Source organism: Emys orbicularis, chromosome 2 (genome assembly GCF_028017835.1).
Source record: "Emys orbicularis isolate rEmyOrb1 chromosome 2, rEmyOrb1.hap1, whole genome shotgun sequence".
Classification (NCBI taxonomy): domain Eukaryota; kingdom Metazoa; phylum Chordata; order Testudines; family Emydidae; genus Emys; species Emys orbicularis.
The window spans coordinates 129614716-129639596 of record NC_088684.1 but is presented as its reverse complement, the minus strand read 5'-3'; the positions used below and the strand labels follow the sequence as shown (position 1 = coordinate 129639596).

Sequence of the window (24881 nt, the reverse complement as noted above, 5' to 3'; positions counted from 1 at the left end):
GATGAATGGACTATAAGGTGGCCTGAAAGTTGGATAGATCGTCGGGCTCAACGGGTAATGATCAACCGCTCAATGTCTAGTTGGCAGCCGGTATCAAGCGGAGTGCCCCAGGGGTCTGTCCTGGGGCCAGGTTTGTTCAGCATCTTCATTAATGATCTGGATGATGGGATGGATTGCACCCTCAGCAAGTTCGTGGATGACACTAAACCGGGGGGAGAGGTAGATACGCTGGAGGGTAGGGATAGGGTCCAGGGTGACCTAGACATATTGGAGGATTGGGCCAAAAGAAATCTGATGAGGTTCAACAAGGACAAGTGCAGAGTCATGCACTTAGGATGGAAGAATCCCATGCACTGCTACAGGCTGGGGACCGACTGGCTAAGTGCCAGTTCTGCAGAAAAGGACCTCGGGATTACAGTGGACGAGAAGCTGGACATGAGTCAACAATGTGCCCTTGTCGCCAAGAAGGCTAACGGCATATTGCGCTGCATTAGTAGGAGCATTGCCAGCAGATCGAGGGAAGTGATTATTCCCCTCTATTTGGCACTGGTGAGGCAAATCTGGAATATTGCGTCCAGTTGTGGGCCCCCCCATTACAGAAAGGATGTGGACAAATTGGAGAGAGTCCAGCAGAAGGCAATGAAAATTGTTGGGGGGCTGGGGGACGTGGCTTATGAGGAGAGGCTGAGGGAACTGGGCTTGTTTAGTCTGCAGAAGAGAAGAGTGAGGGGGGATTTGATAGCAGACTTCAACTACCTGAAGGGGGGTTCCAAAAAGGATGGATCTCAGCTGTTCTCAGTGGTGGCAGATGACAGAACAAGGAGCAATGGTCTCAAGTTGCAGTGGGGAGGTCTAGGTTGGATAGTAGGAAAAACTTTTTCACTAGGAGGGTGGTGAAGCACTGGAATGGGTTACCTAGGGAGGTGGTGGAATCTCCTTCCTTAGAGGTTTTTAAGGCCCGGCTTGACAAAGCCCTGGCTGGGATGATTTAGTTGGGAATTGGTCCTGCTTTGAGCAGGGGGTTGGACTAGATGACCTCCTGAGGTCTCTTCCAACCCTAATCTTCTATGATTCCTCTAGCCCTGTCATCCAACTGGGAGTCCCGCAGTGCTTCACACACAACATGGACAAAAGCCCCTGCGCCCCAGGAGGCAGGTCAGTATCCCCTGCCCCAGTTTATAGAGCAGAGAGGGGAAGGAACCTGCCCAAGGCTGCAGAGAGAAGCTGTGGCAGAGACAGAAACAGAACCCACGTCTCCCGAGTGTCAGCCCAGTGCCATTGCTACAAGCCCAGCCTCCCGCGGGTACAATGTGGACAAAGGATGTGCTGAGCCCCCATCTCCCGCCCGTGCCAGCCCTTACCTTGGTTGTCGTTTCTAAAACGATTTCCTTGTGCAGCAGCTCAGCCACCATCTTCACGTGGCCTTCCTTGGAGGCCAGATGCAGGGCGTTCAGCCCGTTCTGGAATGAGCAGAGAGGCGGGCTGGTTAGCCAGGTTGGGGAACGCACTCATGGAAGCTGGGGGCAGCAGAGGGGAACCCTGCTGCCATGGAGCCCATGGAGACGGGGCTGCAAACACAAAGCCCACGAGGCTGCATGGAGCAGAGCGAAGCCCTGGGCCACCAGCTGCTAACAACATTGAGCCTTTAGATACCAGCTACCCTAGACCCAATGCAGATCTATCGTGCTGCCCCATGATACAGACAGGGAAACAGAGGCAGGTGTAGCTTGCTCGAGGCCTCAGAGTTGGGACTACGATTCAGCAGTTCCTGGTGCCCAGCCAGTTTGCTCTCCCTGCGAATTGCTCCTCTCAAAGCAGGGACATCAGAATCCCAGAGCTATAAACGCCGGTGGGTGAGGAGCTGCTGCCTCAGGAGATCAGCTCACATCAGCATCCAGATGGAGCGGGGAGAATCCACTGGCACCTGGTGTTTTGGTGCCTGCCATCTGCCCACCCACAGTGCTCCTGTGCCAGACAAACCCACCAGCATCTGGCAGCAGCATCACCACCCCCAGCATCGTTCCTCCAGCAATGCCCCAGTGCCAGCGCTCTGCACAGTGGGCTACTAGGTTTAGCACAAACCCCCACCAGCCACGCCAACACCAGGACTCCCAGCGACACCCACCGCCCCAGCTGGGACAAACGCCTTGTGGTGCTGCTCTGACCGCTGCCTGCTCTGCTCACACACACCCTGCTGCCCGTCCGGGCCCAAATCTCTGCCCAGGTCGCTTTGAGCCCAGATGCTGATTGGGCCCAACTGTGCTCTCAGTTCCTGCTGCCTTAGACCATGCCAGCGCCCTCGGGCCTGCCCAATGGCTCTTGCTGCGAGAGAGGGTTTCTGCAGCAAGAAGCTCCTGCGTTGAGGCTGCCTCTGAGCAGATGCCACCCCCATGTGCCCACCCCTCCCCCTTCAGATGGTGCTGCAATCAGTATGTGTGGTGGGCCCTGCACTGGCAGGGCGCCCCCAGCTCAGGTCCCCCCGGCCCCTGGTGTCTGGGATGCCACTGGCTGCTGCAGGTGAACACAAGCGCCCCAACTGTTTTCCCTTTGCCAGCACAATGCTCCACTCCTCCAGGCATTCGCTCTTAGTATCGGCATGGCAGCAGCACCAGGGGCCCCGCTCAGAGACCAGGAACCCTTGGGCTAGGCACAGTACAAACCCCGGCTCACTCCCAGTACATTGGACCCAGAGCTGTGGGCTCCAAAGCCTCAGCTGGGAGCAGCCCTCCCTACCCCTGGGGAGTCTTGCCCAGAGCCCCTTCCCAGAGGGTGTCTTTACAAGGCAGGCGCTGCAGCAGGGGAAGCAGCGGGAGTGTTTGCCCTGCTGTCAGAGCCCGATGCCGAGACGCCGCACAGCAGCTGCTGATGCAGTCTTCTCCCTGCAGGAGCACCTTGCACTGGAGGATGAAGGCTGACGTAGTGCTTGGTGCTGGAGCTTACTTGGGAGCCGTGGGCACCGTGAGGGGCATGTGCTATGGATTGGGCTCAATGAACTCCGGGAGCCATCAGCAGCTCCATGAGAAAGATAACGACGCTACAACAATGCAGCTCTCCCTGCCCAGGCAGGGCCCCGGGGCTCATCTGCTCACTTTGGAGGTCCTGGAAAATCCCCACCCTGGCACAATGACATTAATACGGTGGGCTCAGCTCAACCCCCACAGCGCACAGCTGGGAATGACTTACTGTCCCTGCTGAAGAGGGCCCAGCACTAGGTGCTGCAGGTCAGCATTACGGTGCCTTGCCAGGGCGAAGGTGGGTGTGCACGCGCCCAGAGCTCGGCTAGCAGGGGCTGCAGGTTAGGACTGAGCTGCACTGGACCAGCCGGGAGGGACAAGTCTGCAGAAGCCCTAACATTCACCAACATTGAAATAAAAACTTAAAATGTAGCTTGGTGCTCTGTCTGGGCCACTGATCGTATCAGAAGCAGCAGCTGCCGCTAACCTTGGCTCCAGACACAGGCACACAAAACCCGCCAGGTATCAGAGGAAATGCCCCAGGGGAACATTTTTCACTGAAGTTACCGTACAAAACATTAGCTGCAAATATTAGGTCATTTTTTTCATCAGCAGAAGAACCAGTTGCAGAGGCCTGTGTCCAATGGCAAATGACTTTCACACGTCTCTGTTACCCTACAGCGCCCGACACGATGTACAGCTCATTCACCTTCCCCTTTGATACTGTTTGTTCTGCCCTTCACTCAGGTGAGAACCATTCCTAGCCAACCTTGCCTTGTGGTTCCTGTGCACCCCCTAACCCCCTCCACCCCCCAGCGCTGCACTACTGGGGCTGCAAACCCTGCAAGGGGAGGCCAAACCCAAACAAGGTGCTGGTTTCTTCCTTGCTTTGCAAGCTGCACAGGGAGGGCCCAGGCGTGCTGCTCTCACTCAGTTACAGCTTCCATTGTCTTCACTGGTAGTGAGGAGTGCAGGGTCAGGAGGAGACTGTGCGGCTGTTAAGCTGCACACACTCCAGGAAACTGTGTCATCAATAAAACAACCCCCCCAGGGACATTTCTACTAGTGCTCGGTTTGGCATCTCTCCTACACACAGCCTCGGTGTGCAGCATGGCTGCCCAGCCAGCGCCCCGGTAGCATCTCACCACAGCCAGCTGTCAGCACAGTCAGCAATCGAGAGGCCGCTGAGGCAGCTTCTGCTCTTATTTCTGGTGCCCAGTTTGGTTTCCCAGGGGTGACCACCAGGGCTGGGGTGGCGGGTGGGGAGGGGCTTAAACCCTCCTAGGCTGTTTCAACTGGGACTTCTGCCCCCAGAGAACGCCTCCCGCACCTGGGTGCTTCCTCATTCCTGCAGCTGGGTGTGTGGAGCCCATCTGAGCTGTGAGCATCCGCTGTGGGGACACACTCCTGCCTGGTGCATCACACGTGCTGGCTGTCTGCTGGTGCTTCTCTAAACCGGTAAAAGGTCACTGTAGGGCACTGATTTGTCTCCACGGAAATCCGGCTTGGGGGGAGACACAAGGAAGGGCTCCCAGCAGCACCCCTGGGGCTCCAGCTCCAACCAGCTTCCAGGAAATACTCAACACTAACATTCAACTTAAAAAAACCCTCATGGTTGAGTAATTTTACTAAAAATATTACAACAAAAAAACTTCAAAAACAGACTCCAAGGAGAGACTGCTGAATTGGAATTAATTTGCAAATTGGACACCATTAAATTAGGCTTGAATAAAGACTGGGAGTGGATGGGCCATTACACAAAGTAAAACTATTTCCCCATGCTTATTTTCCCTCCCCTACAGTTCCTCATATCTCCTTGTCAATTGCTGGAAATGGGCCATTTTCATTACCACTACAAACAGTTCTTTTTCTCTCCTGCTGATAAAAGCTCACCTTAACTGATCACTCTCCTTTTAATGTGCATGGTAACACCCATTGTTTCATGTTCTCTGTGTATATATATATCTTCCTACTGTATTTTCCACCACAGGCATCCAATGAAGTGGGCTGTAGCCCACAAAAGCTTATGCTCAAATAAATTTGTTAGTCTCTAAGGTGCCACAAATACTCCTGTTCTTTTTGCGGATACAGACTAACACGGCTGCTACTCTGAAAACTAAAAAGAGGCTTTCCTTCTATCTCCTGCTAGAGGGGCCCCTTGCAAAGTACCAGAGCCAAGAGATGAATTTATTCCTTGTAAAATATTCTTCTTTTCAGCTCTGGCAACAGCCCTAATTGTACCAGAGTAAAACCTACAAATCCACACACATCTGCTGAAAATTGACTTGAAAGACTTTCAGATCCCACAAGGGGAGAGGCATCATGCCAAGCGGAAATGCATCTAGCCTGGGAGGATGCAAAGCTCCTAGAAAAAAGCTGAAATGGAGAGATGGATATTATGCAGTGAAAGCAGATTCTGTAACACACACACACACACGGCCATAGACACACTCACTCTGTAACTAACACACACACACACACAGAGCGAGAGAGAGCACATGGGTATAGACACACATTCTGGAATATTTGCATACCAGGCACGTGAACATAGACACACAGGTGCTCTGTCCATGACACACACACGGCAATAAACACACTCAGATTCTCCCTCTGTAACACACATATCCTGTCACTTACAGGGGTAGTAAATATCCTCTCAGATGCTCGGAAACCTGTGAAAAATCTTTATTCTCCGGCCCCAGAGTGACAAGCTGAGTGTTTACAAAGTCTGTATCCAAGCCTCAAGAACAACGCAATCTGTTCGATCATTTGCCCCAAACCAACCTGCAGGACTGGAGCCTGTGCAGTGCCCTAATCGGAGAGTGTCATGTTCCCACACCTAACTGCTGTGAATGCCACCCAGAAATACTCTGCCCCGTGGCTACATGCACAATGCACTCAACCATTCGGAAAACACGAGAGATGGGGCTTTGCTCTCCACAGGGAGCGAGGTACAGGGCCTGGGCGAGGTTACAGATTAGGAGATTGACCTGGCTGCACACCTGGACAGACTAGAATGCTAGCTCCTATTGACCAGGGAGCTGGCAGCAACGGGCCTTGCCTGTTCTCAGGTCTCGAACCGAAAGCGAGGCAGCGAAGTGCCTGGGAATCGGACAGGCATGTGGAGGAAGGAGATGCACAGTGAAGATGCTGGTACTGGTGCCGATGATGATGATGGAATCGGAAGGATGGGGATGAAGATCAGATGGCATGTTAAGGTCTCTGCATTTGTGTAAGAATACAGGGCCTGTGGGATAGGTCTGACCACATACATCCCCTTTATTACATACAGGACATGTGAGGTTGGACCTTTCCCACAGGTTTGATATTCCCCAGGAGGAAAACCCAAAGGTGCCATCTAACCACAGCGAGATGCACAAAGCAAACGGGAACCAGTTTGAAGACATCACTGACGGAGGCTCCTGACTGCCGCAGTCACACGCTCCCAGATCCTCCCAGTCCAGGCAGTACAACGTCTCACCAGCAGCAGGCTTGGCAGGGCTCCCTGCACGTCACCGAATGGAGACTCTGGCGGAAGGGAACCCCACCATGCTAGGAAAGGGCTGTTCAGAACCAGGCACGTGAGCTCTGCTCTCCACCCGCATAGCCTCCTCCAGGCCCCAGAATTCCTCCTCTCTGGGAATAACGCGATGGGGTGGGGCACGTTCCCAGGTCTCCTCAGGAGCTTTCAGCTAGTCTCAAAGGTGAAGTAGCAGTATGGTTCAAGTCACCCTCTATTCATGGCCTCTCACACCCTGGAAGTAGCCACAGCCCCCTCAGCTCACTCTCGCCTGCTACCCCCCAGCCTTGGGGACGCCCAAAGCTGAGTGCAGAGCAGGCAGAACGAATGGATCCCAGCTTCCCTTTGCATCCAGCGACGCCGTGCTGCACCGGGCGGGGAGCTCCAGAACTCGTAGGAAAAGAACGTGACTCAGAATTAAACTTCCCTCGCCCCCCTTTAAATCCTCCCCCACACACACCCATTCCCAGTGATCTGAGAGAGCAGCGGGCCCGTTCAATACCCTCACTGAGGGGTGACTGAATGTACCCAACCCAGGAGCAGGGCGAGCGTGCCAAGTAACCGGCCTCATGCTGCAGCTCAGTACCAGGGCTCTGCTCCCCCGGGGAGCCCACACGAGAGAGCAGCAATTGGGTTTCATGAGCGTGCTGGATTCGGAAACGAAAGCACAGCCGCTCGGAAGATCCTGCCTGGATTTGGTGTAAGTCTGTGATCTACTTAGCGTGGAGCCTGGCACAAAGCCCAGGGGCCTGGCGCTAAGGTGAGGGTGAACTGCAAAACTGTTCAGATCTACAAATCCTTCACATGCTGGAGACTCAATAGCAGCATCCCCATGGAGACTTACACGGTAGCAAAATACACAATCAGTTCCTGCTTTGCTTACCTGCCAGGACCTAGGCAGGAGTCCGAGTCTCCGTCCCAGAGGAAGGAGCCCAGGAAAGGGGAGAGCCCAAGGGAACAGCTTTCATTCAAAGAGTTTAAAGGATCAGCAAAGGTAGAGACTTTCTACAAGTCAGCTCTGGGCCAATTCACTTCTGACTTCCACCCCTGCAAGCCCACACACACAGCACCATGTACACAGTAAACACACACAGCGCCATGCACACACACACACACACACACACAGAGCGCCGTGCACACAGTGCACACACACAGCACCGTGCACACAGACACACACACACACACACACACAGAGCGCCCCCCCATGCACTCCAGCCCTGGGAAGCACACCTACGCCTGTCCATGCCCACAGGTGCCCCCCCACTCGGCTCCCATGCTGCTCGCGGTCTCTCACCGAGGAGGCAACAGATGAGAGCTCAAGCAGGGAGTGGAGCTCGGAAATGCTCCCCCTCCAAGCAGGGCTCCCCAGCGCTGCCCAGAGCCCTCGCTCCCCCCATGCTTTACCTGGCGACAGGGAGCAGGCCCAGCCCTGACGGAGTGCCCCCCATTCCCCAGGGCTGGCCTGGGACAGCTCCAGGGCCTCCGGCAGAGGGGAGGGTCACTCCTTAGCCTGCCCAGGCTGCTCTGTCCCTAAGGCCGGGAAGCAGGATCTGGGACGGCAACTAAGAGATAACAAACCGCTCCAGACCCCGGTCCCCCAGCCAGCCCAGCAGCACCCCCTGCGGGGCTCACTCCACAGCCACGTGTGCTGGGCAGGAATTGCTGAGGCGCGCTCTACTGCTGCTCTCGCTCTAACCCGGACCGGCTAATGGCACCTACAGGGGACAAGTGCATGGCTGAACCCAGGGAGCAAACAGCAGGGGGCCGGGCCCGGGGCTGGGGCAGGCCCGCACCGGAGGATCAGAACCACCAGGGACAGCCAACGTTCTGGTCACAAGCCGAAGTCTCTGGGCTCTGCCAAGCACCCGCCAAGGGGCTTGTTCCTTCCTACACAGGGCAGTGAGCCAAGGCTCTAGCAGGGCTAGCAGATGCCCCAATGGCCTTTGCTGCCGGTCCCAGGGGCTGGAGAGAGTGCATGATCCTCAGTGGGAGCAGCAGCCCCAGGGTGAGGGTCCCATGGCAGGGGTCTGCACGGGGACAGGGGCTCCTGCCAGAGCAGCAGGACTGGGAGCTCCATGACCCGCTGTGATCTCATCGTGTCTGTCAGGACATGCAGACACAAGTATGAGCCAATGTCCCTGCAAACATCAGAGTCTCGGTGGGCAAGTCTGAGTCCACATGAAAGCAGAAGCATATGGGTGCACATCTGTCTGGGGGGAGCGTGCGAGAGGGAGCGCATGGGTGCACATCTGTCTGGGGGAAACGTGCGAGCGGCAGTGCGTGGGTGCACATCTGTCTGGGGGGAGCGTGTACATTTGCATGAGCCATGTATGCGTCTGACAGACCGATTGGTGAAGAGAACCTCAGTTCATCCAGCTGCAACAGAGACATGGTAACTTTCTCCTTCCTCTGCCCACAGTGACGCTTCCGCTAACCTTCCAGTGGCCCCACATAGCCCCTGCACCTGTTGGATGCCAATCAGCAAAGGCGCTGCAGGGGCCCAGCCCAGAGCCGGATGCTGGGAGCAGAGGAGTTCTCTCCAAGCTGGGAGAGACAGCAGGCGCCTGCTCCCCCCTCAGGAGCAAACTCTGTTACAGAGAGCTGGGGCTGGGCTAGGCTCGTGGTGACAACAATAACCCCCTGCAGTCAATGGAGTTTGCCCGGTGTCACTGGGAGCAGAGCATGGCCTTTGATGTGCTCCCAGGGGCTCGCTGGAGTCAGGGCACGGCAGCACTGTACAGGTACCCCCCATCCGGCAGTGTCCAAAAGGCACTGTCAGGTGCAACCTGCCTGTAGCACCTGCTCCCGTAGCAGCAGTGGCTGGATCAATGGGAGTGGTGAGTATGAATGGGGCGGCTCTGGGGCTCAGCACGAAGCAGACGCACATACACTGACACTGTCTGCAGAGTCTGCACGTCAGAGCTCACCCCCCTCTAGCCCAGCCTCCTCTTGAGAGCAGCCACTGCAGCCTGAGCCATCCCGCCCCCCTGCAGGCGCCTCCCCCTGCTCAGCCCGGGCCCTGCTCTTTGGCAGCTGCCCCACTGTTGTTGACAATCCCTCTGGAGACTGCAGCTCTCGCTGCCTGGACAGAGGAGCCGGGCCTGGCAGTGTGAGTGGCTCCACCAGCCCAGCACCTCCAGGGACCCCTAAGGGCCTGGCATTTCAGCAACACCCCTCTCCATCTTCATCCACTGTGCTGAGAGCCAGGGGACCAAGTGCTGAGGGTGGGGAGGTCCATAAAAGGCCCTGAGGATGGGCCTCCAGGCCCCCATACTGCACCTGCCACTGCTGATCTGCCCTCTATCCTGTGACGAGCACTCTGCGCCCCACCCAGCGGCCTCAACCCCCCACACCCCTCAAGGGAGCCACAAGCCACGCTCCCTGCCCACCAGTTCACTCCCCTTGCTACCCAGCAAACACCCCCACTCTGGGGCGGTCATACATGGGCTAAGAGGGCACATGATTATAGGACCTCAGGGGCTGGTACCAGAATCCTAGTGACCTTAACCTACCTGATTGCAGGTGTTAATATCTACCCCATTCCTCAGGTGGTCCAAGGCTTTGTCCAGGTTCCCGGATCTCGCAGCCCTCAGAAAGCTGGTTGCAGCATCGGCCTGGGGGAGAAAAGAGAGCACATGAGTCAGCATGTGCCCGGGCTCCTACCAGCCCCATGTCGGGTCAGGGTACCCATTGCAGGGCTAGGGGCATGAGTCATTCCCAGAACCGAGCACACGCTGTAGGGAACAAGCTGCACCAGCCAGTTCCAGGGCACCTAGCAGGGATCTTCCATCAACAGTGGGCTCAATCACCCCATCCCCCCAATTCCTGCTGCCCCCGTCCCACACCAGCACAGGGCCTGTCGCTAGCAGGCAGCCTTTTCAGTGCTGGAGCCTGGCTGGGGGTCTGTGGTGAAGCAGAAGGAGCTGTGGCTGAAGTGCCCCCCAGCAAAGCTGCCATTTATATGCAGACCCAGCTCAGGAACACGAGGGAAACGGCCTCCTTCCCCAGTGCTCTCACCCCGCCTGGCTCTCACCGGCGCTGAAAGGCCTGAGCCAGCCGCTGGATGTGCAAGAAAAGGGAGCAGGGCTCTCAGTGCTGCAACAACAGGCAATGCCCCATTCAAACCCTCCACTGTGCCTGTCTCAACCCCGCTTCCCCTCCCGGCCCCTGCCAGCAGGGCAGGCTCCCCCAGCTGTGCTGGGAGGGGATTGCATCAGGTCAATGGAAGGGATGGGAGGAGAGCTCTGTCACGCCCAATGTGTTTGTGCACCTCGCAGAAAGAGGGCCTAGGGTGCTACTGCAGTGCAAACATTCCAGCATCATCACAATCTCGGTGTGAGGCAGTTAAAGAACCAGCCGCCTGACCGGGGCTGCACCTCCCAGCAGCGACGGCTGCACTGGGACCAGGAGGGGAGGGAATGGATGGATGGGGCACCATGAGGGACGCGGTCCCTGGCCACTTCATGGCGAGGCTCCCAAGGCTGGCCTGACACAAAGCAGCTGGGGAGAGATGGAGAAGCTAGTCACAGAGCCAGGCTTTCCACAGCTACAAAGTTTATAACCCAGCAATACCCCTGACCACAGCTGGGCACATCTGTCTGTCCCAGGGTCCTGTTCCCCTGGCCAGGAAAAGTCAGTGGGGGAGGGACATGGACTATTTCTCCATTCTTGGCATGGAAATCAGTAAAAAATCCCTTGAAATAGACATGCCGCGAATCAGCAATGAACCCAAGCTTGCTACAGAGCCCTCCTTCTCCACACCAGACATCTCACCAGTTTATCCAGAACCATTTCCAGCCGCTACTGGTCCTGCTTGGCTCTGCGGGGCCCCCTCCCAGCTCTGTGCGCTTGTCTAGGACACAGCCCCTGGCCTTGGCCCCCAGCCTGAGCAGGAACGCAATGCCCCTCAGGAAGCGAAGCAGGCACAGCCCCCGGTGAGACATGGCTAACTGAGACACTTGGGCTATTATTAACCTTGCACTTCCTGTGCAGGGTGATGCTAATATAGTCATGGGTCATAAAGCAGGAGGTGACAGAGCACAGGGCGGGGGGGCAGGGAGAAGCGCTTCGCACGCTGATGCAGACCCTGAGCCTCTGACCATAGCCCCCTAGGAGTGCATGCTTGGGGCTGCGGCTTGCTGCCGTGTCGGTGTTAGGAAGAGGGGGTGTTAGCTAACATGAGGGGAAGACAAGAGAGCTGGTTAGCAAGTCAAACCCTTGGCTAGGCCCATCCCCAGGCCACACCTGGCGGCTTCCCTCGATACTAGAACTGCCTGTGGGCATTAGGGTGCGTATTATGGCAGCACCCAGGGGTCTGGGCTCTGCACAGATACACAGACAGTCCCTGCCCTAAAGAGCTTATGCTGTAAACAGGCCAGGCTGGCCGGATGGAAAGATAACCACCCTTCTGTCGCATACGGGGACCAGGCCTAGAGAGATTTGCCCAGAATCACACAGGCAATCTATGGCAGAGCCAGGAACCCAGATCTCCGGCGTTCCAGCCCAGAGTTGTAAGCTCATGGCCACCCTTTCTCTACGGACGAGCACCTATTGGCAGAGCTGGCCAAGGGCTGGCAGGCCCCAGCCATGGTTCAGTAACATTTTCAAAGCAAATCATGACTTGTTAGCAGCAGAGCAAAGCAAGACTGGGGCGGAGATGCTCAAAGGTTGTGAGAAGTGACTTGGGACGAGCCGGGTCTCTTGGCACAGAAACTACAACAACCGGTGTGGGTTAAACTACAATGATAATAAAACCAACTCTGCTCTCTGGAGAAAACCCTTCAAATGGGCCTAGAAGGGACCCCAGTGTCACAGGGCTGAGCTGCTCTGTACTAAAGCAACGGAAGTAATGCCAGTAACACACATTGATTGGGCGCTTTGCACCCCGAAGGATCACACAACACTTCACAAACAGGAACTAGGAATCCAGCCACAACTGAAATGCAGCCACCTCTGGGGTGATGCAGCAGCTGTTTAAGTAACACTATGCAACAACTTGGGATAGGAAGTGAAGAACAGTGGATCCAGTTGAAACTATGGGGCAAACGCTGAGTGGCAGTAGGTGATGACCCAGGCTGGGACTTGCCCAGGACACCAGAGTTCACACACCTAGGGCCAGATATTCAGGTAAGCATGGCACACGGAGTCTGAGCTCTTAGCAATCTGACCCCTAGAGTCATCTTTCACCAGGTGCCTTGGAACGTCTGTCAAGTGGGCAGGCCCGCTCAGTGGAAAGGCAGCCACTTCTGCAACACAGCACCCCTCATGCCAGGCATGGGGACTGCTCTGTTCTGACCCAGCATGAGGCAGCACGTAATCACCAGTGCCTGGCCCACCTCAGCCCGATGAGCAAAGCTGGGTGCTCCCCTGAGACTGCAAGGCCCTCAGGGCAGGGACGGTCCCTTCTGGAACACATGACGCACAGCACGGGTGCTGCTACACAAGCCAGCGGTACCACGGCTGCAGGCTGAAGCAGTGTCTGGGCTTGGGGCTCCGTTCTCTCTCTGCAGTAGTTGTGGGTTCGCTCAGTAGAGTGAGGACATCCCAATCACCCAGCTCTCTCTCCACTCCAACTGCAGCCTCCTGGTCCGATAACCCAGTGCCGACTGACCTCTCTGCTCCCACTTCAGGGACATGCAGCCAAGCCCCGACTATTGCTATTGATCCAATCCCACGCGCCAGAGAAACAAGAGTCTGATTATTACTTGGGCGGCCGTCCCATCAAAGCAGCACTGGCTGCCCCCAGTAGCACCCAGCCCACCAGGCTCACCCAGTCCTTGCCACCATTCAGCCCTATGTGCAGCAAGTTCCTCAGCCGCATTTCTTGCAGGAGCCGCTGGACTCAGCACTGGCTAGCAAGGCTCCTGACGTGAGCATACTTGGCATTACAAGGAAGAGGTGCTGGAGGCAGCGCTACGGTTTCCGATCACAGCAGAGCAGCCTCCTCATGCCAGGCGAGCGTGTGCGGTCTGTGTGAACCCCCCTGCCTGCTGGCCCCCTCCAGCCCTCCGAGGAAGACCCAACTCCAAGGGACTGACCTGCTGTTTATGGTGCAGAGTAACGAGGGAGGCATCACGTGGCACTGAGATGCCTTCTGCTCAATCAGGTTTATCTACTGTGATAGACAGGACCCGCGGCCAGAGACGTCCCCATGCCGTGCTCGGCAGTGCACAGTTTGCACGCTGAGCCTGGGGTGCTGAGCTGGAGAGTCCACGATTCACAGCAGGGCAGAGCTGAGCATTTTATGTTGCAGCCTCAATGCAGGGGGATTTTCCAGCTCTGGAGCCTGCTAGAAGCCTCCTTTGCTCAGTCAGGAGCAGCGGAAGGGCAGCACCTCAGCTTGCTGTGGGCATTTCAGCCGCTGCCCAGAGACCTTGCAGAGAAATCCCCTTGGAAGCGCAGAGCACAGTACAGCTTCCCTGTCCATAACACACAGCGCTGCGATGATTAAAATGAGATAACTCCAGGGGCTCCAACAGCCCGTGGCTGCCAAAGCCCGGGCACAGAGCGGAGCAGGGAGGTGGCCAGGAATGCAGCTAGAAAGCAAACAGAAAAGCAAAGCAGAGCTCGCCTGGTGCACAAACAAGAGGCGTGTTGAATACTCACAGCCGTGTCTGGACCGGACCTGCCCTGTCGAACTGCCATAGTCCAGCACTTGAGCTGAAACCCAAACCTGGTCTCCCCTCACCCCCTCCGTAGCTAGCTACTCCCCGGCTTTGTGCGAGCCAGTAAGTTACACTGCATTCTGGCTAAAAATACAGGCTCCCTCCTCGCTTCAGCGCGGGCCCTGCAGGGCTCGCCAGACGCTAATGGAATTGGTTCATTTTCTCTCCATTATTCTGTCAGTGGGGATATTTACTACTGAGCCTCCTCCAGAAAGCAGCTGGCTGCTGCCCAGGCCAGGGCGTGGATCGGAGCTGCTGGTGCCCTCCTGAGAACGGCAGAGAGGATGAACTCAGAAGACATGCCAAGGAGCCTAGCATTCAATGGTCAATGCATGCCACCAAGGAGGGGGGCTGCGGTGTCCTTGTGGCCACCAACTGCTGGGGGGCAGGGCCTGCAGACCAGGCTGAGGCCTGGGGGAGCCAGGCAAACTGTTGCTTTTCTCCCCACAACCCATGTGCATGTCTCAGGGATGCATATCGCATCCTAGGATGTCAGACAGCAGCAGCCAGACAACGCGGGCAGCCTGAGAAGAGGGGACGGCTCGGCTTGGATGTGAGCGGCACAGGAAACAGATCTGTGACTCTACTGTCTTCTTGGCGCTACAGTGTGTCTGTCTGTCACTTCTGGGTGTCTTTTCATGGCGACTCTCTTCTACATCAGTGAGTCACCATGACAGAGGCCAGAGCAGATGAACTCAGCCATTGAAAAAGTACCAAAGGGATGATAGAGCAGGGCTAATTTCCAACAAAAGGACCTTCTGCATCATTCTTAAAATAAGGGCAGGCAGGTTGAGAGGAGCTCAGAGGGATGTGTCTGCCATCAGCCTTGCACACAAACACCCCAGCATGTTCACTCACCACTTACACAAGTAATTGCACGCCCACACGCACTCATTGCCTCCATACACAGAGAAGCCATTTGTATTTTTCTGTCTTCAAACTGTCTGGACCGAGTCTCTGTGCCTTTCGGTCTCCCGGGCAGTTTTCCGGGACAGTTTAGTCCAATGGGAGGAGATATTCTTCCTGGCATTGCCCACTGAACGCAAAGACGAGAGAGACTCGATGGGAGAAGGATCAGACCCAGACTTTGCCGAGGGCTTTGCAACGCCCAGGACGAACGGCCAGAGGAGCACATTACACTACTCTTATTCTACCTGCTTTCTGCTGACGATTTACTCCCCCTTTGTCCCTCCCCGGCACGGGGCTTTCCCTTCAGTCCCGAGCGCTGGGCTCTTCCTAGCAGTCCAGCCCAATGCAACACACACGTCAGGCTCTCAATTCAGACTCACTTTGCACTCGCTGCACCAGCCTCTGTGGGACTCACCCAAATTGGGAGCCACTTTCGAAATGCAGGCCCAAGTATCTGCCCAAAGCCCGTGGTGAGCAGCTGGAAGAGCCAGCGGGGGAACCTCAGCCCTGGCGCCTAGTCCCCCGCAGTAACCACTGCTCTGGGGCACTGCTGGAGCTAGCTGCAAACAGAAAGCTATAAACTTCCTGTAGTTAACAAATGCATACATGAGAGACTGTGCAAGTCCCTAAACCTGGGCTCAGGCTGGGTTTCCAGGCCCGTGGTCAGAGGATCGATGTCCCAGATCACTGCTCAGGACACTGGACAGGGAGAGAGTCCTGCTCTCATCTCCTCCCCTTCAGTCCCACCCAGGCAACTCTGCACAAGGCTGATAAAGGAAGGGAGGTTACTAGTAACTCCACCTTGTTCCATGAAACACAGACACATTTATATCAGCCCAGGGAGCCCGCGCTGCCTTTGGAAGCTCTGAGCAGATAATGTTTTCCATGCAAACACCCAGCACCGTGAGTTCAGCCCCCAGTTGCTAGGGTCCCTGGAGGCTAAGGCTGCTTCAGCAATGTTACCTCAGTCACTGAGCTAGGCAGGTAGCACGTAGTGATCACTGCTCCTGACGGACTAAAGGGTATGCACATGTAAGACACTTGTTACCCCACTCTCCCCGCCTGCTTGTCTGCTGGACTGTACGCGACTTGGGGCAGGGACTGTTTGTACAGCACCGAGCACAAAGCCCCCCCACCCCCGTCTGCCTGACTGCACTGGAAATGCTGAATAACAATGGCACGGTGCACATCTGCCATATTTATTGGTGGACAGCAGCAGCGGAATAATCGTTATAGCTTCCAATTTGCTGAGGACCTTCCCTGCGACGGAGGGGAGATGTGCACATGGAGGATCCAGGGAGATGACCTGGCTAGGAACATGGCAGAGAAGAGATCCCAAAGCCTGTGACCTGAGTCAGGGATCCCCTGGCCATCCAGCACATCTATGCACTGTACTCTTCCCAGGCTGGCAGCCCCAGAGAAAGGTGCCTGAGGAATCCACCAAGAGCAAATCCCAGATTCTGCATAATGAAAGGAGAGCAAGAGGAGAGAAGGGAAAGAAGGTCCAGGGCTCCCTCTCCAAAGAGTTCCCCACTGTCCTGCTCAGGAGCTGGCCCCGACAGCTCTGCCAAGGGCAGCACTGACTACTTCCACCAGCCGACAGAGAGGGTGCTGGGGAAAGAGCTGGCACCTGCCAGACGGCTCCCAGGAAGCTCTGATACCTAGATCGGTTTTTCTGGGCCCTCCCCATGGGTTTTCTTCTATGACCCCAGTGTTTGCTGCTGCAGAGATCCCCAGGCCCCTCCACCACCTGCAGTGGAATGGCCAGAGCACAGCAAGCAGCTAGCCAAACCAGCCTCTCTGCCCGGCTCTGTGGGAAGAGACGCACTTACCGTGGAGCCGAGAGCTGGGGGATTTGCTATCGATTTGAGCTCCTACTCTGAAAGGGCCTTTACGCTTTTCCCACATGGCCAGTGATATGCAGCACAGCTGGGGCCTGCACAGAGCACTCCTGCTGCTGGAGTCCCTCCCCACACAAACAGAGCTAACAGCGAGTCCAGCAGAAGCACCAACGGTTCTGTTCCGGGAGCTGAGAAGGAATAAATGGGCTATAGGTGTTAATACCATTTAATACTGTTTGATGGTGAACGGTGACTAAGTTATACTAACCTCTTAAGCCCATTTATTCCACCTCAATCAGTACAATTATTATAGCAGTTTTCACCCATCTAGTTAAGCCCCTCCCCCTTACCCTGGCATCTCTGTGATGCATCTTCGGAGACCCCAGCCGGCCCGCAGGGACAGTGGCAATGGACCCACTGCAACTTAGACATCTCCTCTGATGCTAAATATCCCCCAGACACCATTTCTCAGCTTCCACCCCCCTGCCAGCAGACAAGTGACCCATCAAATTGCACCCAGCCTTGTCCGCCTCAGGATCCGGGAGCGTGCCGTGACAGCCCCAGACTACTCTGCAACCTAACAGAATGGGCAGATGCCTCCTCACTCACACGTGGGCTCAGGAGGGGGGTCCTGCAGCTGCCTGTGTGCTAGTCCCAATCCCCCAAGAGGCAGTGGCTGCAGACATGAAGTGGGCTCCACTCTCCCAGGAGTCCTCAAGGACAATGTTGGCACAAGAACAAATGGGTAAAAACTGGCCATGCAGAAATTCAGGCTGGAAATTGGAAGGAGGTTTCTCCCCGTCAGAAGGCGAGGTTCTGGAACAGCCTCCCAATAGGAGTGGTGGGGCCAAACAACTAGTTTTAAGAGACAGCTGTCCCAACGTATGAGTGCGATTGTCTGACAAGTCTGTGTATGATGGAAGGGGCAGGGCTCAGCAGCCCTGGGGCTCACTTCCAGTTTGTCTTATGTTCCTAACAGCTCAAGCATCAGGGCTTCAGCCTGGGTCAGGAAAGGGTCCCCCCCAGAGGGGGCTGGTCTCCTTCCTCTGGAGCATCAGCGATGATGACAGCTGGGGCTGGGACATTGGGCAGGGTGGGCCAGGGCTCTGCGGACTGTGGTGGCACCCAGTATTCTCTGTATCTGGTGTTTGGCTGGCTGGTTCTAGTTCACACGCTCGGGGTCTCACTGACCCCACGTGTGGGGCTGGGAAGGAATTTCCCCCCAGGTCAGACTGGCAGTGACCTTGGAGGGTTTCACCTTCCTCTACACCATGTGGGTGTGGGTCACTTGCCAGGATTCTACCCGGCAAGTGGGTATACCTCATTTAATCATTTCCCTGCCACTTGGGGGCAGGGCGAGGCTCAGGCACTGGGGCACCTTGGTCCCCCCGTTCGCTGCCTGTGGCGCACAGCAGTCTAGTCTACTGTGGGCTGTGACACTTCGGTCTCACTTTGGTTGTTGGGTTAGTGTGCGGGTGTTGGTGGCCAGTGAAATACAGGAGCTCAGACTAGACGACCTGGTGTCCCTTCTGGCCTTGAACTCTCTGGGTATGTCTACATTGCGATAAAAACCCTGCGCGCCAAGTCTGAGCCCAGCTCAGCTGACTTGGGCTCAGGCTGCGGGGCTAAAAATAGCAGTGTAGGCATTTGGGCTGGGCCTGGGCTCGGAGACCCTCCCCCCTTGCGGGGTCTGAGAGCCAGGGCAGTCATGGCCAGGCAGCAGTGTAGACATCTCCTAGGACTCTGCACTCCTTGCTGGCAAGGAAGCACACAGCAGAGCCGGCTCTATCACAGGGCTTTGCTGAGTGAAGTTTCCCTGGGCTGCTCTCAGGCGGAGAACTTGAAAGCAATTCAACCCAATTAAACCACTAAATGCACGTCTGTCTCTTGAGTTTTACCACTTGTGATAACATTACAGCTTCAAACTCCTGTCTCCTCCAAGTCCTTTGGACAGCCATGTGCTCCTATCAGCATGGTACTTAGCAGCTCCTGCTCAGCGTCCTGCTGACATCTGCTTGCAAATCCACACGTCTGAGGCTCAGGAGCAGCATGTGGCACGCTTTATCTTAGCTAAATCAGACACAAGACAGGATGTAAAGCTGCTCCCATCACAGGCATGAGTCAACCTGGAGGAACCAGGTCAGGACAGTCCACTGCCCCAAACCCACCTTGTCCCTGCCACATAAGCTGCTTGGCAGACAGACTGTGCATGCTAGCGAAGGGCTGGGCTAGCGAAGTCACTGATCGCAGGGCAGCAGCCCCATCCCAGAGACAAGCTGCAGTGCTAAGGGGAAGAGGCAGTTTTGCCTTTGCCTGCACGCAGGTATCCCCACTGCTCAGCAGCACCAGGGGTGAGTGATGGCCAGCCACACAGCCAAGCTGATGGAGAGCCAACCCTGCGTGCTGCTGGACAGTGCTGGCCTTGGACACAAAGCAGCCAGAGAAGCCTGCCAATGACGTGAAACAAAGCCAGAGGTTCGCAGACTTGGCGTTAGGAACGGAGCAGGGGTAGGAAGGACTCCTGTCCAGTCCCTGGAGACCAGTGCAAGATACTCCCCTCCAGCACATTAGCCTGTGCTTCATCCCATGCAGTATGGCTCGCCACCGGCACGCAGCTGTGTTGTACAGAACACAGACAGAGAAGGCCCCTGCGCCAAGAAGCTGACACCTGCCACTCACTGGAATACTAATTAACATGGGGGTTACCTGGTCCCCGTAGCCGGGGCTTCCACTGCTTCCCTGGGGTATGACTCTTCCATCTGATAGATGGCTCCAGAGGGAAATGGTTTCTGAGGTTCAGCCCTTTCTTCATTTCCATCCAGTGCTCCTAGCTTCACCCTAAACAAATCCTCTCCACGTGTTCACCACCTGGCCAGTTATCACAGATCCCTTCGGCTGGGTCTATCAGCCTCTGCCCTCCAGATCTCCAGCCACTGCCTCTCACAGTGCAGCTCCCCTGCTAGTGGGGGGCTGTGCTGTGTAACTCTGATCAAATCAGACCTGCAGTGGGGTGAACATGCTGGCAGCACTGGCCTATTGCTCCCTCCTCGGGTTCGGGGGGAGGGGAAGGCTAATGTAGTCATAGTCCCTGTGGTCATTTAGCCAAGTTAGACACAAGCAGCATTTCTAATCTTCTCCATAAATCCATCCCACCTGCTCTCTGACCTCATCATGCTCTTCTGCATGGCCCCTCCCTCCCGCTGTTGCCTTGCTGGTATCAAGGTGCCCAGATCAACAACCGAGTCCTTTCCCACCCGGCTGCTTACGTTGAGAAGCTGCAGCACCTTAGAACACACGGTCAGGTCTAACAGAGAGCCGGTCATGGCTCACCCTCTATGGTCCCCCTGGGGCTACACACAGCCAGCTGACAGGGCATGGAACAGGTCGGCCCTTGTCTACACTGCACTATGGCAGGTTTTACAGCCTGTTCTAACACAATGAAACTTCCCAGCACAGACAAGCCCCCACCACCACCTCCTGGCTCTCAGTGCCTCTGCACAGGCAGCCCCAAACAAACAGCATTGTCTTACTTATCACCCCGAAAGCTCCTCCCCGACTGGCGCTCCATTGCTGTCCAGCGCACCAGCTTTCCGAGTGGCATGTCTGCCATCTGGACAGCTTCCCAGATGTTGTAGCTGCACCTCCCTCAGGTTGCTATTTTCTGCCCCATGTTTCTAAGCCCTCAGTGGGTCCCTTTGTTCTACTTTGGCCTCCCGAGTGTCCGCTCCCTGCCCCTGCAAACAGCACTGAGATGCTGCTTCGCTCCCTCATCAGGTTCCCTAGTACAGGGGCCCGACACCAACCTCCTTGGTCCAAGCCCAGCACTGTGACCACGGCCTGGCAGATAGCTAGGGTGACCAGATGTCCCGATTTTATAGGGACAGTCCCAATTTTGGGGTCTTTTTCTTATATAGGCTCCAATTACCCCCGTCCCGATTTTTCACATTTGCTGTCTGGTCACCCTACAGGCAGCACACCCGTGCTAACGGGCCCAGGAAGAAACAGCATTAACACTGCTGTACAATGTATCCATATTGCACTTCCCCAACTATGGCAAATCATTTGGGGAGAGAGGGAGGCTGAAGCTTTTCTCAACCTCCAGACATTTTATTTTGCTGCTTTCATTACCTTTCCCCCATTTGTTAGGTTACAGGCACCTTCTGTATCTGAAACTTTCTAGCCCCGGATCTCCAGCCCAGGCATTTATGCCAGCTGGGATGCCTTTTAATTCCCCTTTAATGCCCCCAGTTTAACCATTTTACTGGGAAATGGTATTTTGAACTGGCCCAGACACCAGCGTAAGGCAGTGGGGCTGGCTGGGCTGGGACATGAGCGCCGTGGCCTGTCTGATGTTCCACAGCAAGCAAAGGATCACTGCCATCAGCAGCACTTCTCTGGCCCCCCGAACCCTCCCCTTCACAACCAGAGAGAGACATGTGGCATCAGTTGAATTCCTCTCGCATAGCTCCAGAACCAGAGGCAGCAAGCCGGGGGGGAAGGGGAAAGGGACTGGCACAGGGACCTAGGGAGGCTGCTAGCTGACCCAGCTTGCTGAGGTCGGTGCCAAATAAAACCCAACCAGCTAGGAGAGCCTCTCTGGCATGCATGACCCAGGCTAGCTCCAAGGATTCTATGTACTCACCAACACAAGAGAACACCCAAAGCCCCAGATCATCCACTGACCAAATCCACATTGTTTTCAACTACAAAGGGATTCCATTAATCCTTAGGGCTCCAGGCACCATTTAACAGCCAGCTTGTAGGTCAAGGATTAATGCAGACCACAAGTCCTATAGGGATCAGGGATAAACCTTCCCAACTGTCCTGGGTTTCAGGGGGGAAAATCAAAGACAGAGACATGAAGTGATTTGCTCCAGGTCTCACAGCGGCTTAGTCACAGAGGCAGGAACAGAACTCAGGACTCCTGACTCCCACTCCGCCATGGTCCCTCTCTCTTGCCGGGGAACACAGACCCTGGCAGGGATGTGAGAGAGGAAACCATATTTCAAATATTTCATTTGGGGGCCAAATTCTCAGGAACCGCTTCTAGTTTGTCACCTCTGTTGTATATGTGCAGTCGCTTGCGACCACAAATAACGACACAGACACTCTTGGCGACCGCCATCCGGCCTGCCATTCACCGATGCACAGCGCACTCAGAGCCCGGGGTAGCTAGATCTCTGGTGAGCCATTTAAGGTCTTAAACAGCTGCTGTGGCTGAGGATTAGAAATGCTCCTCAGCTCCCCCCCGTGGATGGGTCCCACTTGACTGGCAGCTGCAGCCAGAGCAGCTTTGGGGACACAGAGAGGGAGGGTGCCACAAGGAGCAGTTTGGAGGGAACAGCCCGCGCTGGTGTGTCAAAACCCTTTGATAAGGGCGTAAATCCAGCTGCTCTGAGCACATTTGTTCCCAGACTATGCCCATGTGACATGAATGGGTTTTCTGAGAAGCAGGATTAAGAGTCTGTCCTGTTATTCACAAATCACGATCGCCCTGGATCAACAGCCGGGCAGCCAGCACCAGCAGAGGTGTCAATAGAACACCATCCCATGGTGTTTGACCAGGGGAGCCAAGGCTATGAAAGAGTTAACATGGCTGCAGCTCCTGTCAGCATGGGCCATGGCATGCACACCCCAGTGAAACCTGTCGCTCCCTCCTGAGGCTAGCAGGAGCCCCCCGCAATTTTGTGCCTCCTGAGCGGGGAATGCTATTTTTATATCACCAGGTTCTGACTTAAGACAAACCTCTAGAGCTTGCTGTTCATGCATTACACCTCTTATTACAACCTACCAGGGCTTACAGCTGGTTAGAGAGACACAGCAGCAACGTGACGACTTGATTTTTTACCTCTTACTCTACTAATGCACTTTCTTCCTGGACCATGACAGCAAATAAATATAGCTGAGTCTGTACAGACGGGGGTGTGCAGAGAATACACCAGGAAAACCCAGTGCACAGAAGGTATGTGACAGATTGCCACTTGCTGGTAAAAAACAGGGACAAATTCTGGGCCTGCCTGGTGCAGCCCAGAGAGTGGGGGCAGCCTTTCCAGCGAAGGGCGTGTATGGTGCACCCAGCCTCATCTATCCCAGACACTGCACATGGCTCCCAGCACTGAGGAGAGGGGCTGGGTTCCAGCACCCACCGACAGTGCCCCAGACCCAAATCTGGTTGCTTCCAAATAGATTCATTCTGTGCCCAGGGGAAGGCTTTTAAATGTTGCTTGGGAGCAGCTTCTAATTTCTACAATCTGTTCCCACTCATTTTTTCTAGCCCTGCTTCAACAGGACTGATTCACACCTGCTCTGCCTGGATGCAGTGGGCAAAAGCCCTGAGCAGGGAACTGTCTGTTAGAATCTGTACAGCGGTGACTGATCAGTGTGCTGGAACTGCGGGAGAGGCAGGCGCTGTGCTGTGGCTGAGACACAGGGGCTCTCATGCCATCCCGGCTGCTGTGCATGAGAAGTGCTCTCTAAGCCAGGGGTTCTCAACCTTTTTCTTTCTGAGCCCCCTCCCAACATGCTATAAAAACTCCACGGCCCAGTTGTGCCACAACAACTGTTTTTTTGCATATAAAAGCCAGGGCCAGCATTAAGGGGTAGCAAGCAGGGCAATTGCCCAGGGCCCTATGCCACAGGGGGCACCGTGAAGGCTTCGGCTTCATCCCCAGGTGGTGGGGCTCGGAGCCCCGAGCTGCAGTACTGTGTGGCGGGGGTTTGGCTTTCTGCCCTGGGCCCTAGCGAGTCTAACGCCAGCCATGCTTGGCAGACCCCCTGAAACCTGCTTGCAGCACCCGCGGATGCCTGGTTGGGAACCACTGCTCTAAGCCATCTAGGGAAGAAGGCCCCGAGGAAGGCTGCCTGCAGCACGGCTTAGACAATATCCCCCCTTGCACTGGCAAGGGGAGCTGTGCCAGGACCCTGTGAGCAACGCCTGCGCCTAGTGAAGGAAAGTTGCTGCTAGCATGGCTTCAAAGGCAGTTGGAGCCTGCGTGGAAACCCCACCCAGTGCGCCTGACCCAGTGCTTTAGATGGGCAGCAAAGATGACAACTTGGCAGCTGCTGTTTACCGTTACAAAAGAAAACTGGCAGCCAATCCCCCTTCCCCCTCAGCTATATCAGCTCAGAATACGCTGGCATGGAGAGCAGGGATGGTCTTGCTTTTAACTCTCCAGCCTGGAAACAAGGGGCTCAGATCAGTTCCTGGCTCTGCCACTGACTCCCTGTGTGACCTTGGCCAAGTCCCCCATCTGTACAATGATCCATCCTGTGTCTCTCGTCTGTTTGGTCTGCAAGCTCTCTGGGGCAGGGGCTGTCTCACCATGTGCACACAGGTGCCCAGCACCACGGGGCCCTGATCCCATGCTACCAGTTCTGACAGACACACGCCAGGCAGGATAGGTAAACAGCCTCCCAGCTATCCTTCCCCCAGGAATTGAGTTGCAAGAGCCCCCCGCTGCCTTTAGAGGCTGCCCAAGTACTCACTTTCCGTAGGTGCAGCAGGTCTGGCATCCCTATTGGTGAAAAGGAAGCCCCCATGTCCGTGCTTGGGGTCTGCACAGATGCACAGTGAGTTCTGCCTCCAAAACAAGTGCCCAAGATCCCAGCAGGCACAGGGTTTTATCAGCAGCAGCAGCAGCCCTCCGCCCTATCGCCACTCACACGTGCAGATGCCGAGGGGAGGCTCCTGCCTGGGGACTGGAGATTACAGGGGCTGCCTCATGCCAGGGCCCATGGTAAACAGTGGCTGGGCTCTTCTCTGAGCGTTTGAGAGGGCAGGGTGTCTGGAACATGCTTTCTAAACACGTCTGCAGGCTCGTGAATGGGGCTCCGACCTCGGGCACCTGAACCCTGCCTTTCAAACAGGAAAAGTGCAGGACAGGCCTCGGAAACGTGAGACACAGTAAGGACAGAATTGCTCGTCTGAAAGCTGCTCAGGGCCAGGACTGCCTCTGACCTTGTGCGTGTAGCACCCATCGCAAGGGGACCGGAT

At 55.8% G+C, this 24881-nt stretch overlaps 1 protein-coding gene across 2 annotated transcripts in view; it reads right to left on the bottom strand.

The window, feature by feature from the left end:
* The window catches only part of ANK1 (ankyrin 1), a 66634-nt gene extending 42155 nt beyond the window's left edge, over positions 1-24479 (bottom strand). Inside the window, exons 1-4 of one of the 2 annotated variants that reach the window (XM_065397797.1) lie at positions 24374-24479; positions 15004-15174; positions 9987-10088; positions 1362-1460 (exon numbers count right to left, since the gene is read on the bottom strand). In XM_065397797.1, the coding sequence (XP_065253869.1) occupies positions 1362-1460; positions 9987-10088; positions 15004-15174; positions 24374-24427 (426 nt within the window). In that variant the 5' untranslated portion in view covers positions 24428-24479. The remainder of the gene's footprint in view (positions 1-1361; positions 1461-9986; positions 10089-15003; positions 15175-24373) is intronic. The other variant, XM_065397794.1, reaches the window with a different exon arrangement.
* Positions 24480-24881: the final 402 nt, after the last annotated feature.